This window comes from Lytechinus pictus, chromosome 2 (assembly GCF_037042905.1).
Source record: "Lytechinus pictus isolate F3 Inbred chromosome 2, Lp3.0, whole genome shotgun sequence".
Lineage (NCBI taxonomy): Eukaryota > Metazoa > Echinodermata > Echinoidea > Temnopleuroida > Toxopneustidae > Lytechinus > Lytechinus pictus.
The window spans coordinates 61,224,565-61,239,783 of record NC_087246.1 but is presented as its reverse complement, the minus strand read 5'-3'; the positions used below and the strand labels follow the sequence as shown (position 1 = coordinate 61,239,783).

The window sequence follows — 15,219 nt, the reverse complement described above, 5'->3', positions numbered from 1 at the left end:
GAAATGATAGTCTAAATATTAAAATACCAATTTCACATATCGATTGAACAAGACTATAATATCATGCGAGTAATTTAGGTGAGTATAGGTTTTCTGCATATCCATCTTTTCCATATCTATCTTGTTACATGTACTTACATAGAAGTCCATGCATCTTTTAAGTTTTGATTGGCTTTCGTTCATGGACCTGTCTTGTAAATCATGACAATTATGATTCATGCTTTTATATCATTCGCTCAGAATTTTATTGGACTTAAAAAATGATAATTGCATAATGTATGTGCTATTATGCTCAAATGTTGATTGAATTACATTGTATATTTAATATTTGCAGTGATCAGAATACAATAAATGTAGTACATGTAATTTTATATTTGTATTGTTTCTTTTATTATTTTACATTCTTGGGATAACCCTTTAAAAAATAATATCGGATAGGCATCCATTGTGTGCTGCTTGTCATGTTTGAAATTATCTTGAGAATAAATTTTAGTTTTCAATGTTGATAAACAATTTTGGAGGTAATGGACTTTTTAAAAGGTTGTTAGCAGTCCAATGTAGTTTGCAACAGACAATGTGCATAGCAAATTGTATTGCAACACAAAGAATTCAATCCCCAAGGAGCAACTAAATCATATAATTTGTCAAATTCTGGAAAGTCCTGGAAAATCATTCATTCCAGATATTCTCATTGCTGGCATACTCACGTTTGAGCCAATTAAGCATGCATCACTCTTGGATTTTCATTGACTCTCCACCTTATAACCCACAATAAGTCGTCCAAAATTAATTTTGAGGTATTAAGTGTGTAAAAGCAGATCTTCATCTTGAAATGATATATAGCTTGTAAAAATTGATCAACAATAAACAACCTACACAAGTATTTTATTCGATGAAGAAAATTAAAAGAGAGAGCTTCAAAGAATAAGGAGAAAACAAAGGTTGAATTCACAGGGTTACTCCAGCATGATTGCAATTTGAGTGAAACTTCCAGTAGTCCAGGAATATCTTTAAATTTGGCTACTATGGAGAAGAGAAGCTACTCTGTAAATTTTGAAGACTAAAATACTATTTTGGCCAATTACAGAGAATCTTGCTAGTCTTGAGGCAGATGGTCACAATTCTTAGAATCGGCATGCTTCTTTTTAAAGGAACAATGCGATTCAGAAATCAAAACATTAAAATCAATACAGAAGAGTTTCTTCTCATTTTCTAACAATTTATTTACAAATCATACACATGATAAATTTACATGACAGAAACAGATATTCACCACTAGCCCTCATTGACCAATGCTTGTTAAAAAATGACACAAATAATATGGAATTTGAAATAGCAAAGCAATTGCTTGAAAATATATTTACAACCATTTGATGCGATGGATACCATTGCTTTGTGTGACTAATAAATTGCGACCCAGGTACAGAGCTTGTATGCACAAGGCATATAATGTCACAAAGCCGATGGACATAAGTTTCTTCAACAGAATATGCTTGTGTGACTATACCCAAGTAGTCTGCAACAAGACTAGACTTCAAACTCTGTGTGTAGAAGCAGTCTCTGTGCATGAATGAATCTAGTCTCACTGCTTACTGTGCACTAAGCAAAAACAAAACCATGAGCATGAAATTCACTTTAAAAGCATTTCTATTTTTGGCAATTATTTTGATACTTTCCCTATTAAGGCTGATGATTTTGTGTTTTTGAATACTAGAATCTTTTAAAGAATTTCTGTTACATTTGGTTTCTGCCTTGAGCTGATGTTCTTCAAAGAGGCTGTATCACTTTGTCTCTGAAGCCAAACCTCAGAACAGCAGGTGATCAAATTGATAGAGATGCTTCATATTCACGATAAATTATTACCAGACCATCATGAATATAGGCCTAGTGAGTTAAGATATATGATTACTGAAAACAAATGATGTGAAACATTACAGTCAGTCCGCCACATTCACTTTGAAGAGCACCAGCTGAAGACTGTACTACTTACTTAGTTCCGGAGTCCTTACCCAGGGTGCAACATTTTGGACATGTACTGTAGTATTGTAATACATACCAAATAGGAAGATGGGAAATTTTGCCACTATTTTCAACATAATTCATACCACAATATTTGTGTACTCTACAATTCAAACACATAGTACGCTTCAAAGAATTCCTCTTTATTTGTAAAAAGAGTATCTTAAAGCCCTGTCACATCGTTCTGTGCAAGCATTGTGAGTTGCTGGCACTCACCCAGAACTCGCCCGCAAACAAGTTTTGAGCATGTTCAAATTTTTTTGTGGGCATATCAGATTTGCATGCGCTCCTGGGGCAACTGTGTGTGAGATACTGTCAAAAACAGTCACCCACAAATCTAGAACAAAGTGACAGTGCCTTTGAAACTGAATGGGTATAGTATCAAGACTATCCCAATGCATTTGGGCATGCGGCAGGAGATTCACTGTGTTACAGCTCCTTGGATTTCAATATCCCTTTCAAAAGGCATAATTCCAGTATATGCTAATAATACTTAAACACAATGGCCCATATTCTGAAGTCTTGTTTAACTTGGGCCATGGTCCAACTCTGCTAACTGCTAAAAATATGGGAAGCCAAAAATTCCCAAATTGCATTCACCTTATGTTTGCTATCTTTACTTGGCCATTTTCTACATGTTTTGATAATGAGAACTATTTCATTAACATACCTGCCAACCTTTGATAATAAAAAATCAGTATCAAAACTACGAAGGCGCCGAGCGGGTGTCTGGCCCGCTCCAACGGTAGGGACTCTTTACATTTTCAGCATGTAAAAGTAGCATTTCCCTACACTTTTAAAAGCAAATTTACCCTCATTACCACACCAGAGGATGACCTACAGGTACATGTAGAGTAGACTTTAATTTATCAATTAAAAATTTTAAAAGGGTCTTTAAAATATCACTTTTGTGACAAAAACCCACCCAGTTTCATTCAGGTGTGATTTGTTTTCATTTAAATCTGTAAGGAATAACTTTTTTTGTTCACCAGAGCTCTCAACATTTTTAATTTGAGCAGATTTTCCACCATGACAAAAACGGAGCCGAAACTAACGGCTGCATCCGCCCGGCCCGCACCCACCACAGCACGTTGCGGTGCGCCGGCGAGGCTGAGGCGCAGCAACTCGGCGGGCGCCGGGAGTTTAGACAAGCGAAGCAAGTAGATTTGGTGTTCGACTCCGAAGGCTCAATTGAGATCAATAGTTGAAAATCTCCTTTCTTCCTCAAAAATTTGACAAATATTCGAAAAAATAAAGTACAGATCAATGTTAAAATTCATAGATCTAGTAAAAGTTAGAGTAACTGCGTCGGTGTGCAGCCGTTAAATCAGCGCAGCCCGACTCTATAATATACCACTGAAATCGAATCACCAACACACTCTAGACATGTACACTACACATTCTCTTACTCTCCCACACTACAAAATCATCCGGCGACATGGGCAATACCTCAAATAAAAAGTCATTTTTTCTTACCTAAATCACCATATTTCGCATCAAAAATATCACCATCGGTGATTCTTAACATCGTAGTTAGGAAACAAGGGGTCTAAAAAAGTGAAATTTTAACGGTTTTTCCGATGTTCGTGGATTGTAAAAACATGTCCTCACTAAAAACTGGCACTTTCGCTAGCCGATGTCAGCTGCCATTTTTTTTCCGGAAGTCAACGCTAACATCGGCTCTAAGTGCGGCCGTTGCGTGTGCGCTCGTTATTTTCACATGCATTTGCAATGGAACTGCAAACTTAACAGTGTTTGTGCGCCGTTTACTGTGTATTTGCGTAGCCGTGCGCTCCTGTCGTTTATGCGTTAGTCGCATCTTACAGCCGTGCATGCGTTAGTTGCATCATACAGCCGTTTCAATAATTTCAGCACTAAATTGATTAACCCAAAAATCGGAATTTTGGTTTTAAAATTCGGAATTCGGAATGGAGGTCGAAAAATCGGTATAATTCCGCCAAAATCGGAATGGTTGGCAGGTATGCATTAATCATTCCAAGTCAGTTATGAATGATTTGAATTAAAAATGAGCTGACAAACTAAACTTGTACTGTTAATAGAGATACCTACCACAATTGGCTATCCATAGTTAAACCACATTTTACCAAAGCTTGAATTAAACCCGATTTCAGGATACGGGCCAATGTCCATTCATTTTAGCAGTAAAATTTGGATTTTCCCTTCTTGCTTGCTCTCTCTCTTCCCATTCCATTCCACTGATGTTAATCTCAAAACGTAGAGTCTCTTGAAGATTTCTATAAAGTCCTGTGAATACCATACAAGTAGCTCAATTAATGGTTAGACCCTCGGCCTGTGCCTGGGCTTCGTGGCTATGCTGGGTCTGCAGATCACTCAATTTCTTTTTCAGAACAGATAACCCAGAGAAAACAATGTTTTCTGGTGTCAAAGCACCAATAGACTCCACATTGAAGAAGAACTTATTGGGAACTGCATCACCATCAAACTTGCCTTGTGCTGCTTGGAAAAATGGAGTGGTAACAAAAAGAAAAGATGCATCAATGCATGGACAACTATGATATGTATTTTTTAAGGACAAATCCATGAACCCCCCCCCCAAAAAAAAAAAAAAAAAAAAACATGATACTAATTTAGCAAATGATTAAACTTCAACTTGTACTCATGCATGCAAAATGAATCAACATTTAGAATTTCTTTTCAATGTTTAAACACATGGGACACTATTAAGATCTGTAAATACAAAAATAAAATAAAGACTAGACCAAAGGCTCTGGACTTTATCAATAAGTACAAGGTACTTGGTTTCTAACATTGGTAATCGTTTAAATATACCATTTCTTTACCTGTGCTCTCTATGCAAATTAAATTTCAACATATATTCTCTTTAAAAAGTTTAGCAATAAATGAAATAAAATGTTACAAATTTGCAGAGCAAATGCTGATCAAATAATGCATTGCCCCAAATAAGAAAAATACCCTTTATGTAAGGGAAGTCATGCAAGTCTTTTTCAAACTCAAAGTTTTACTGAACTCTTTGTGCTTACGTGTGTCTTCATCTACTTCTGTGAATTCACTCTTAGGCCACTCATCTGGTTTTGGGTACACTGTATGCCTCATCACATTGTCTGGGTCGTATTCAAATGCGATGGCTGCAGTGGGGACCCATTTGGCATGGTCTTTACCAAAACCTTTCTTGGCATACGCTCGTAACCTCAGCTCCTGGCCTTTCCTCAGTTTTACAATAAGGATGTCTGATGGAAATGAGCAGAAAGAGAAAGTCAGCTTAAAGAAAAATGCTCAAAAACACTTTCTATATTGATTTCAATACCTTTGGTGATTGAGTATTTTTAATGAAATACAGGTAAATTTGCCTAATTCAGATTTATAGGGTCCAGAGAAGTCTGTTAGACTTGGGAGACATTTGAATTCTATCAAAGAATATAATTCGTGTTGTGTAATCTGTTGTATATTTCAAGAATTCAAGGCACACATTTCTTATTCCTCTTGCTGTAACTCAAACTGTCATTCCCAGCAATACACACACACACACACACACAAATTATACAGAGTACCCAGTCACCTTACCAGAGTGCAGTACAATGTGGATGAAAATCTCCTGGATGACAGGAATCAATGCCTTGGCTAAGATTTAAATCCACACTAAAACCTCGGTCACATTTGCTCTACGGCAGCCATACGGCGAGTAGAAAGCAGCCGTTTTATTCATTTTTATTCAAACCACCTATATGTAGCTGGTACAAAAAATGTTAAAACGACTGTTTTCGACTCGCCGTACGGCTGCCGTAGAGCAAATGTGACCAGATATAAAGGAGATATTTTATTAGGAAAGAATGTACTGGTGATGTTTTTATCTGCAGCAATGGCCATAATATCTGTGTAAGAAATACCAAATAAGTAAAAACAAATTTAAGCCCTTTTTTCCACAACTCACCATCTACTTCACCATAGTCACTTGACTCTTGATTTCTTGATGGAACCTGTATTGAAATTTTGAATGAAAAAAAAAAATGATCGCATGATCAACATCATGGACATTTTCTCAACTTGAAAAAATAAAGTTAAACAAGTGGAACGCCTCTGGCAGTCTTGCCTGCATTACGCAATTCGATATAGCAGCAGTGCTTCCTTTGATTATTCACAGAAGAAAACACTAATATGATAATAAAATATTATGTCCATTGACCCAAAATGACCTGACCTAAGACATGTGCAAAACAATCATTCATACTTGATTACCCTTATGTCGATGTTTCATGAGCAAGTACCATAAACTTCCTAAGTTATGATGCCAATTCAACACATACTCCCAACACGGCCAGAGTTCATTGACCTTTAAATGATCTTTGATCTTGGCCATGTTCCTGAAACACACACGGTATTCAGGGATACATTGCTGCTCTTATGTCCAAGTTTCAAGAACTAAATCCATAGACTTTTAAAGTTATGATGACAATTCCACAAATACCCCCAACATTACCAAAGTTTGCTGACCCTAAATGACCTCTGACCTTGATCATGTGACCTGAATCTAGCACAAGATATTCAAGGATACTCGATTGTTCTTATGTCCAAATTTCATGAACTAGATCCATAAAATGTCAAAGTTATGATAACAATTCCTCAAATACCCCCAATATGGTCAAAGTTCATTGACACTAAGTGACCTTTGACCTTGGTCATGTGACCTGAAACTCGCGCATGATATTCAGGAATGCATGGTTGCTCTTATGTCCAAGTTTCATGAATTAGATCCATAAACTTCTAAAGTTATGATGACAATTCCTCAAATAACCCCAACATGGCCAAAGTTTGTTGACCATAATCATGTGATGTGAAACTCAGTGATACACTATTACCCTTATGTTTAAGTTTTATGAACTAGGTCCATATACTTTCTAAGGTATGACATTTCAAAAACTTAACCTTGGTTAAGATTTCAATGTTGACGACGCCGCTGTCGCCGCCGTCGGAAAAGCGGCGCCTATAGTTGCGTTCTGCTATGCAGGCGAAACAAAATCAATCTTTAATGTGGTATGCCGACTGTATGTATCAGGTTCAGAAAATACAAAGGTTTTAATACACAATTCATGTGCCATAAACATTGATTAGATTAACACAAGCCTACTTTCCCTGTGGGTTAACAACTTTTCCTCCATAGAACGTGCCGCAGTTGAAAATTGACATGAAGTATTTATCAGAAGGATGAATACAAAGTGCAGGGAATAGAGAAATAATCAATAAAACTACATGTAACAGTGAGGTCTCAATAAAACTAAATTTTAAGTGATTGTAATAACATAGAATCATAGGAAGAAAACGCAGTTATTAATACAGGGTGTCGGGTACACTGTTGTCAATCAATCTCTCAGGCTTAATTTGAACGAGTGACGTCATGATAAGGGCCCAAATTAGAAGGCAGCATGGGCTTACCGGGACGACTTTCTGGTTACTTGAGAGTAGATCCCTGGATGTTACATGACGTGTCTGATCATCTGTACACTTCACGTCCAATGACAGCTCCACTGAGCATTCTGAACAAAACTCCTCACATCCACAGTCCTGTTTATAGATAGAGATAAGTTTAGGGCCTGGTTTTACAAAGTAGGGGGAATGATTTAATATGGAAAGTAAGCAATGCAATACCATCATCTAGAACACTAACGCACTTTTAAACATGTCCTCTAAATATGCCAAATACCCATACATTATTTTGTTCAATCAGCAAGTGCTGGTATACAATGTCCTAAATCATTTGTACACTTACATTTACACAATAAAAGAAGAAGATGAACTTTATTGGAAATAAACAATACCAAGCCCAGCTATAATAAAATTTAATTAATTTGAAAGTTTAGCCTATTTTTTTAATGCCAAGATGTAAATTCTGATCAGTCGATCATGCATGATTGAATAAATAATTAAATATGAATGATGCATACTTTCATACTTTCTGTGATCATTTAAAGCATAACTATGAATGCTTCAATGATCATATCGTAAGGGTTTTTTTTGAAATTTTTAAAAATATATATTTCCTTTCATTTGATACAAAATTCTAATACTTCTTGTTAGTTTAAATATGACAAAAATGGCATATGAATCTTATTGCAAACTTATAATAAGTTTAGATTTAGAAATCACTCACCCTGTTGAAGTTAAGTTTGTCAACTACTTCATCACTTGTAAGTGGAATGAGACCTATAACAAAATGAGTTTAATAGAACCAATTAATAGAAGCAGAACCAACCATACATACTGCAGCCAAACAGACACATCGGCAATTCGCTCCTGAAATGCCTGTCCAAAATACCCCACCCCATAAATTACATAAGGGCTATTCCACGGTTACCCACGTTACATTTGGAGACACCTTGACTCATACTTGGAGCTCTAACTCCATTATTATTGATAGGAACTAAAGATCTCTTAATCACAACATAGTACGCAGTCTGACTATCCTTTGTATAAAAACAAAACTTGGGAAATTTCATTATGCTCCTGGCAAATCTTTGAAATGTGTCGGTTACTCATGTTACATGATTTGGACATGCATAAAATGAAAAGTGGACATAAGTGAAAAGTGTCCTCATACAAGGCTTTTATATCCATTTCAAAGAAGTATATTAGGGAGACAAATTTGTATATAATTCAAAAAATAAAGAACACATGGTTTTTACTAGGGGTGCAGATAAAGTGGTTACTCACGTTACGGTTCAGATGGGCTACATGTATATGTACAAAGACACATTGAGCTCATGTCCACCAACCTATGGAATTGCCCATTAGAGCCCCCAGCCCCCCAGAGTTTCACACCCCATGTCCAAATCTTACTTACATGTAGGCTTATTCAAACTCCGGAAAATAAATTAATCTTACCACAAACGAACTAGCAGTAATAATTATGGTGTAATGATAACCCAACCTCACATCGATGATACAGTAGAAAGTCTCCATACCAACACAATGTGAAATGTATAAAATATAAATTTCATATACACGTGCAATGTCATTTTATTCTTATTTTTCTGCTTAAACTAAACGATGGTTTGTTGTTTTGATAGACTAGATTGAACATACTTTGAATTCTATTTATAAGAATGAGGACTTCAGCACAAATGAACTTGGCTTAAATGAAGAATTTTGTATCTTTCGCAGAGATCGATCCCTCAACCGTGGTGGAGGAGTTCTTGTGGGAGCTCGACCATATTTGCTGCCACAGCGAGTGTCAGAATTAGAACACCCTGACCTTGAACTCGTTATTGTTGAAATAAGTATGAGGGAGTCGAAGTGGTTACTTTGTTCTATGTACAGACCACCAAATTCAACAAATGACTTTTTTGAGAAACTTGAATGTACTGTTGACAAGATTCAGGCAATCGGTAATAGATACCGGGGTGTCTTATTCGTAGGGGATTTCAATGTTAACTGGACTGATCACGGTAATAGGAATAGAGATAATTTGATTCGTGTGTTTGACACTATGGAAATGACTCAATGTGTTCATGATATTACTAGACCTCGAATTGACAGCCCTTCAGAGGGAACGGTTATCGATCTTGTATTTGTTAACCGTCCAGAATTATGTCAGAGTGTTGATGTGGTAGAAAATTGTGTTCAGAGTGATCACTATGCTGTATCTATCATATTTCACGTTTGTAAACCACAACCACCAAAGTCTGTTATTCGAAGGTTCCTGTGTTATAGTAAAGGTGATTATGATCATTTGAATAATCTGCTTCATCTTGCCCCTTGGAATTTATTCATAGATGAGAAAAATATTGACCAATGCTGGGAAGGTTTTATGGATGTGTTTCAGGCGGCAATTAATGAATGTATCCCTTCCAAAGTACAAAAAAGTAAAAAGTTCTGTCGTCCATGGATCGATAAGGATATAAAGCAACTGTTGTTAAAGAAAAAACAATGCTTTAAACGTGCTCAAGCATGTAGAGAGTCTGGAGGTAGTAGTTCTGAATTGTGGTCAAGATATAAAGAAATCAGGAATAGAGTGAAGAATATTGTCAACAAATCTTATTGGAAGTATGTGAATGACTTATTTTCATTGCCAGACAATAGGAAACGTTTCTTTAGCTATATACGCTCAAAGAAACGCAACCCCCCTCCCCAAATCATTAATGTAGATGGTAAACCAACTAGCAAATCAGATGAAATAGCTAAATGTTTCTCAGATTACTTTTTATCAGTGTTTAGTGATTGTGATGTACTACCTGAAACGCCCCGACCTTGTAACATGGCGATTCCCCCTTTGAGTTCAATAAAGATTCACTCTCGGGAAATCGCAGATCTCATTAGCAAGTTGCCCATGAATAAATCACCGGGACCCGATAAAATCACGGCAGTTATTCTGAAGTCAATATTTCAATTTCACTTGGTAAATTGCCTTCTCAATGGAAGGATGCTCTTATTATCCCCGTCCACAAATCTGGTAGTGCATCTAATGTGTCAAATTATCGTCCAGTTGCTTTGACAAGCATCGTGTGTAAAATGATGGAAACTTTGATTGATAATAGGATTCGAGAACATCTAGAAACATATGGATTGATAAGCCCCAACCAGCATGGGTTTAGCCAAAAGAGGTCCTGTGTAACACAGCTAATGAATGTAACTCATACATGGTATACTGCCCTTGACAATTCTCCTACCCCAATTATTGATACTGTGTTCCTTGATTTTAGTAAGGCCTTCGACCGCATGCCCCACGACATTCTTCTTAATAAGCTCTCTGAGAATTACAACATACAAGGTAGTCTGTGGAATTGGATAAAGTCATTTGTATCTAATCGTTACCAGGCTGTGCAATACCGTGGTTCTTGCTCAGATCCTGCAATTGTTACTTCTGGTATACCCCAAGGAAGTGTCCTGGGTCCGAGATTGTTTAATATGTTTATCAATGATCTAGTAAGAGTTGTCCAATCACATTGCCTGCTTTTTGCAGATGACACATTGATATATAGATTGATTAGAGACCCAGTTGAGACCAGATTCCTTCAGGAAGATCTAGATAGGGTTGTATCATGGTGTAGTCTTAACAGGATGCAGTTGAATGCCAGTAAAACCAAAGCAATGAGAATTGCTCCTCGTAAAAAGAATGTTGGTAACACTAGTTACATGATAGATGATGAGGTAATTGAACAGGTCAGTTGTATCAAGTACTTAGGGGTATTTCTCAATTCCCAGTTGAATTGGGATGACCATGTAAATCATGTTGTTTCAAGGTGTAACCGTATGCTCGGGCTCCTAACCCGTATGTCGGCTGGCCTCTCTTCACGAGCGCTTCTGACATTATACAAGTCACTTGTGCTGCCCATCCTTGATTACGGAGTGCCAGCTTGGATGGTCTATACTCAGAATCATATTGATATGCTGAGCACATTCAGAGAAGGGCAACACGAATGATACTCAGACAGCGACGTCAAGAGATGCCATATGACCAACGTTTGCGATTATTAAAATGGCACACGTTAAAATTTCGGAGGATTTTCTTAATGGTGTCCTTTTTTGTTAAATTGTTGTATGGTTTGATCGTTTGCGAAGTCGCAAGGGATAATATTGTAATACGTGTAAGGCGTTCTGACGTAGATGTTAGATTTGTACACCTAAAGGCAAGAACAGAGAGACTCCATCAGACTGCAATTCACAGATATCCCATAGTATGGGAAGCCCTGCCCTCTGAATGCAGAGTTGAAATAGTCTCGGGAAACATTAATCATGTTCTGTGTGTCCTCAAGAGGGATATCCTTAAGTTCCAGTTAGATTAAAATATAAATCAGAATATGTCTAAAGATCCACAACACATTATCAAGTTTCATTTTTATTTCCTAAACGGTGTCCAATATTCTGATTTTGTTATATCTTTTATTTCATGCGTTGTAAAGTTATTTATTTCAACTGTTCCCTAATTCTGGGTCAATTATTTTCAATCAAATATTTGTTCCTCCTGTTTTCTATGGTTATGTCAAACATAAGTTGGTTCCCTTTTTTTGTGTGCAACCTACCTGTCTTATACTATCATGTTATTCCATTTTGTAACTCTATTATGTAATGATCTTTGTTCACCCAATCGGGTGTGGGAGGGAAGGCCTGTGGGCCATGGCCATTAAGTTGACCTATTCCCTACCCAGGCTACCTGGTTGGGTGAGAAAGGGTCTAAAAACTATTTGTATTTTTGTACTATTTCTCAATCCTGCATTGTACATGCTGTCTTGTTTTTGATGAAGTGCCGAATAAAATAATAATAAGACACACTCTCCCATTTGGTCACTGACTGCGTGCTCTTTCACTAAACTTTTCTTTAATATTTTACATCCAGGATTTCAATATGTTCAGTGTTGGGAATTTAGGGCTGGCAAATCTTATCTTAAGAACTTACCAACTCTATGAGAAATAAATTCATCATGAAGGACTGAGCTGTTTGCCTGAATTTCTACCCAGTCAATTGCTATTGTGGGAACCTCTGCCAGCATAGTCCTCCTGATACTGTTCGCAACACTGTGGTCAATACAGAAAAAAAGAAAAAGAAAAGAGTACTTCAGAACCTTGTTTACTGTCAAGAATGAGTGGGATCGATCGATCAACGGACAAAATTTGAGGTGAAAATCTTAAATTAGTGTCCTACAATGTAACATCGCAAGGTCGGCCGGTGCAAAACTGTATAATTAGCCATTAGCGCTGTATTTTTTTGGTCCAATTATGCTTAAGCATCTGATATGGGGGATTTTACTCTACAGTAGATTAGTTTTGGGATTTGGGGCAATGCACTCATTCAATGAACAAGGTTATGATATAACATTGTTCTCTGTTACTCCCTGTGTGGTGAAATAAGGTTGGCAATGTTTGGCGTATTTTCTCCTGTTCTAGGGGACAAAAACTTGATTTTTTGACAGTCAGTTTCCAATACAGCTATTCATCATAAACTTGGCTCTTAAGTAAATTGAATTCTTTTAATTATTTTTTATAAATTAGAAATAGATTTTTTAGCGTCCTAAGTTAACTTTAGTGAATATAAAAATGGTACGGGCAAGGTTAATAAAATAAATTGCAACTGTATTACCATGATTACTATGGAAATTAGTATTTTTGGTTACAATAAATTTTTTTAAATTAATTATTTATGTATGTGCTCTGTACTGCATTGGCATACCATGTCATGTAGATTTTCCACACAGGCAGGGTGGTTGCTACATGTAGCCTTAAGGACTCCATGATGATATTTAAAAAATATTTTTACATGATTATAGCGAAGTGGGGGTGAGATCGTGTTTTGTGCCTAGTAAGCATTCATATTTGGTTAAGATTTTGGAGTAATTTCTGTTGCTGTTCTGTGACTGTGCAGTTTGAGGAAAAATATGTTTTCCGTGATTTTCCGTTTGAAAAGCCACTTTCAAAAGGCCATTTCTGTGAAATCGCGGAAAATCACTGAGTCCAAACATAATATTGGGTATTATTGACGAGAGAAACGTTATAGATATCCCTAAGTGGCAAAAACAAGCGATTATCGACAAGACTATCGATAAAGACGTTATCGATAACAGCCCTAATGTCACCCATGGGTGCATTACGCACCGTGTACAGGAAAATTGAAGGCATGGCGCATGCAAAATTGCAACAATTGCATGGCAATCCCGCAAATATAATTAAAAAGAGGTTTTATAAAATCAAGTCCTTCTACGAAACTTACCGAACGATGTAAAGTCAATTCCCCCTAATATCACAAATATCCGAGTCATTTAAGCGCTGATTTCTCTTCTCGTTGATAAAATATGGATCCGTCTTTTAATTTCCGATTTTTTTTGTCTAATTAGCTAAAGAGGGCGTGCGATTTACATGCAAAGTGTTATGCAAAGTCGGCAAAGTGTCCAATCTTTTTATTGTAAAGACTTCGGTGGAATGTTCGTTGACAAACGAACGGTAGCACTGCTGGCTTCGTTCAAGGCATGTAGGCCTAGAATTTTCTATTTTTTTGTTTAATTTGTCATCGCTTGGCCTTGGATGTTTTCCAAAAAGTATTAGTGTCAGCAAAAGTAATCTGAAAAGTATGTTTTTTAAGTTATTGCATTTATTGGTGTCTATATTTTATCAAACAATCATGGGAATTTCGCATACAATGAATCTAGACTTTTTCTAGTTATAAAATACAGACGAGCTGAAATAAGGTTGTGAATTGTATTACTATTACTATTAGCGCCACCAACGACCTTCCTTTTAATTTCCATGGACTGATGGAAGAGACATGCAAAGGCAAGCCACTTCCCCGGCCGAGGTAAGCGATTTTGCTCTTTTTTTATGTGCTTTGTATATTAAAAATATAAAAAATGAAAATGGAACGCCCGTCACCAGAAAAAGTGGTGTCAGTGGTGAGTAGCGGAATGAGTTTTGACTTAGTTTTGGCTAACATTATTCCCGTTAATATGAAGCGATGTTAACCGACAACTAGTAAAATATCGACTGCGTAGACACGTACGGATACGTCGTGCAAGGTTTGTAGGCCTATAGCATACTAACCTCGCAATACGTGTGAGTGGGTGCGAGGTTAGTATACTAAAGCCTTAAGATAAGAGTTAAGGACTAACCTCGCAATACGTGTGAGTCACTGAGTGAGCAGCACGACCGAAAAACCCTGTTCGTTTCAACCCAATTGACATTGCGTGCTAATCCAACTCGCACAGCTCAAGTCACACATGACATTAAAAGTTACTCTTTGACTTTATAAACGAATTTTACCTAAGATCTGTGTCTTCGATTATGAACTTCACATTGTCATCAGTCAGCTCCGTTAACTGTATCGTTGGTTGGTTGGCATAAGGCATAATTCTAGACAAATTCTGTAAGATTTTATCAGAAATTTGATTGTCGGTCCTCGGAGTCGGAATAAAAATGAGTATGGAACGCGATTGGCAATCAATGGTGGCGAATTTTGATTTTGCGCGAGTCGGGCGTTGCAAGAAACTAAAACTGATCAAATGTAAAATTGCTACAGAATATTTGCAAATATGTTTTCTTGCAACACGTACGCCTTTACAATATACCACCTGTATGGAGTTTTTTTTAAAGCTGTCCTGGCATGGGCCTGGCATGTTTTGAGTGTTTCATCCAATGTTTTTTTTTTTATTATTATGATTTTCTTAGTTGAAATAGCAGTTTTCACATTAAAGGGTACATTAATTCAGTCTGAAAAATGATATC

The 15,219-nt window shown here is 36.8% G+C and overlaps 1 protein-coding gene across 1 annotated transcript; it reads right to left on the bottom strand.

The window, feature by feature from the left end:
* Positions 1 to 1,198: 1,198 nt before the first annotated feature.
* Positions 1,199 to 15,054, bottom strand: LOC129269258 (DNA-directed RNA polymerase II subunit RPB3-like). Its single transcript, XM_064095303.1, has 7 exons — positions 14,758 to 15,054; positions 12,407 to 12,525; positions 8,165 to 8,217; positions 7,450 to 7,578; positions 5,951 to 5,996; positions 5,043 to 5,249; positions 1,199 to 4,494 (listed from the first exon to the last, which is right to left on the bottom strand). Exons 1-7 carry the CDS (start codon positions 14,841 to 14,843, stop codon positions 4,307 to 4,309), a joined length of 828 nt encoding a protein of 275 aa, XP_063951373.1. The 5' UTR covers positions 14,844 to 15,054; the 3' UTR covers positions 1,199 to 4,306.
* Positions 15,055 to 15,219: the final 165 nt, after the last annotated feature.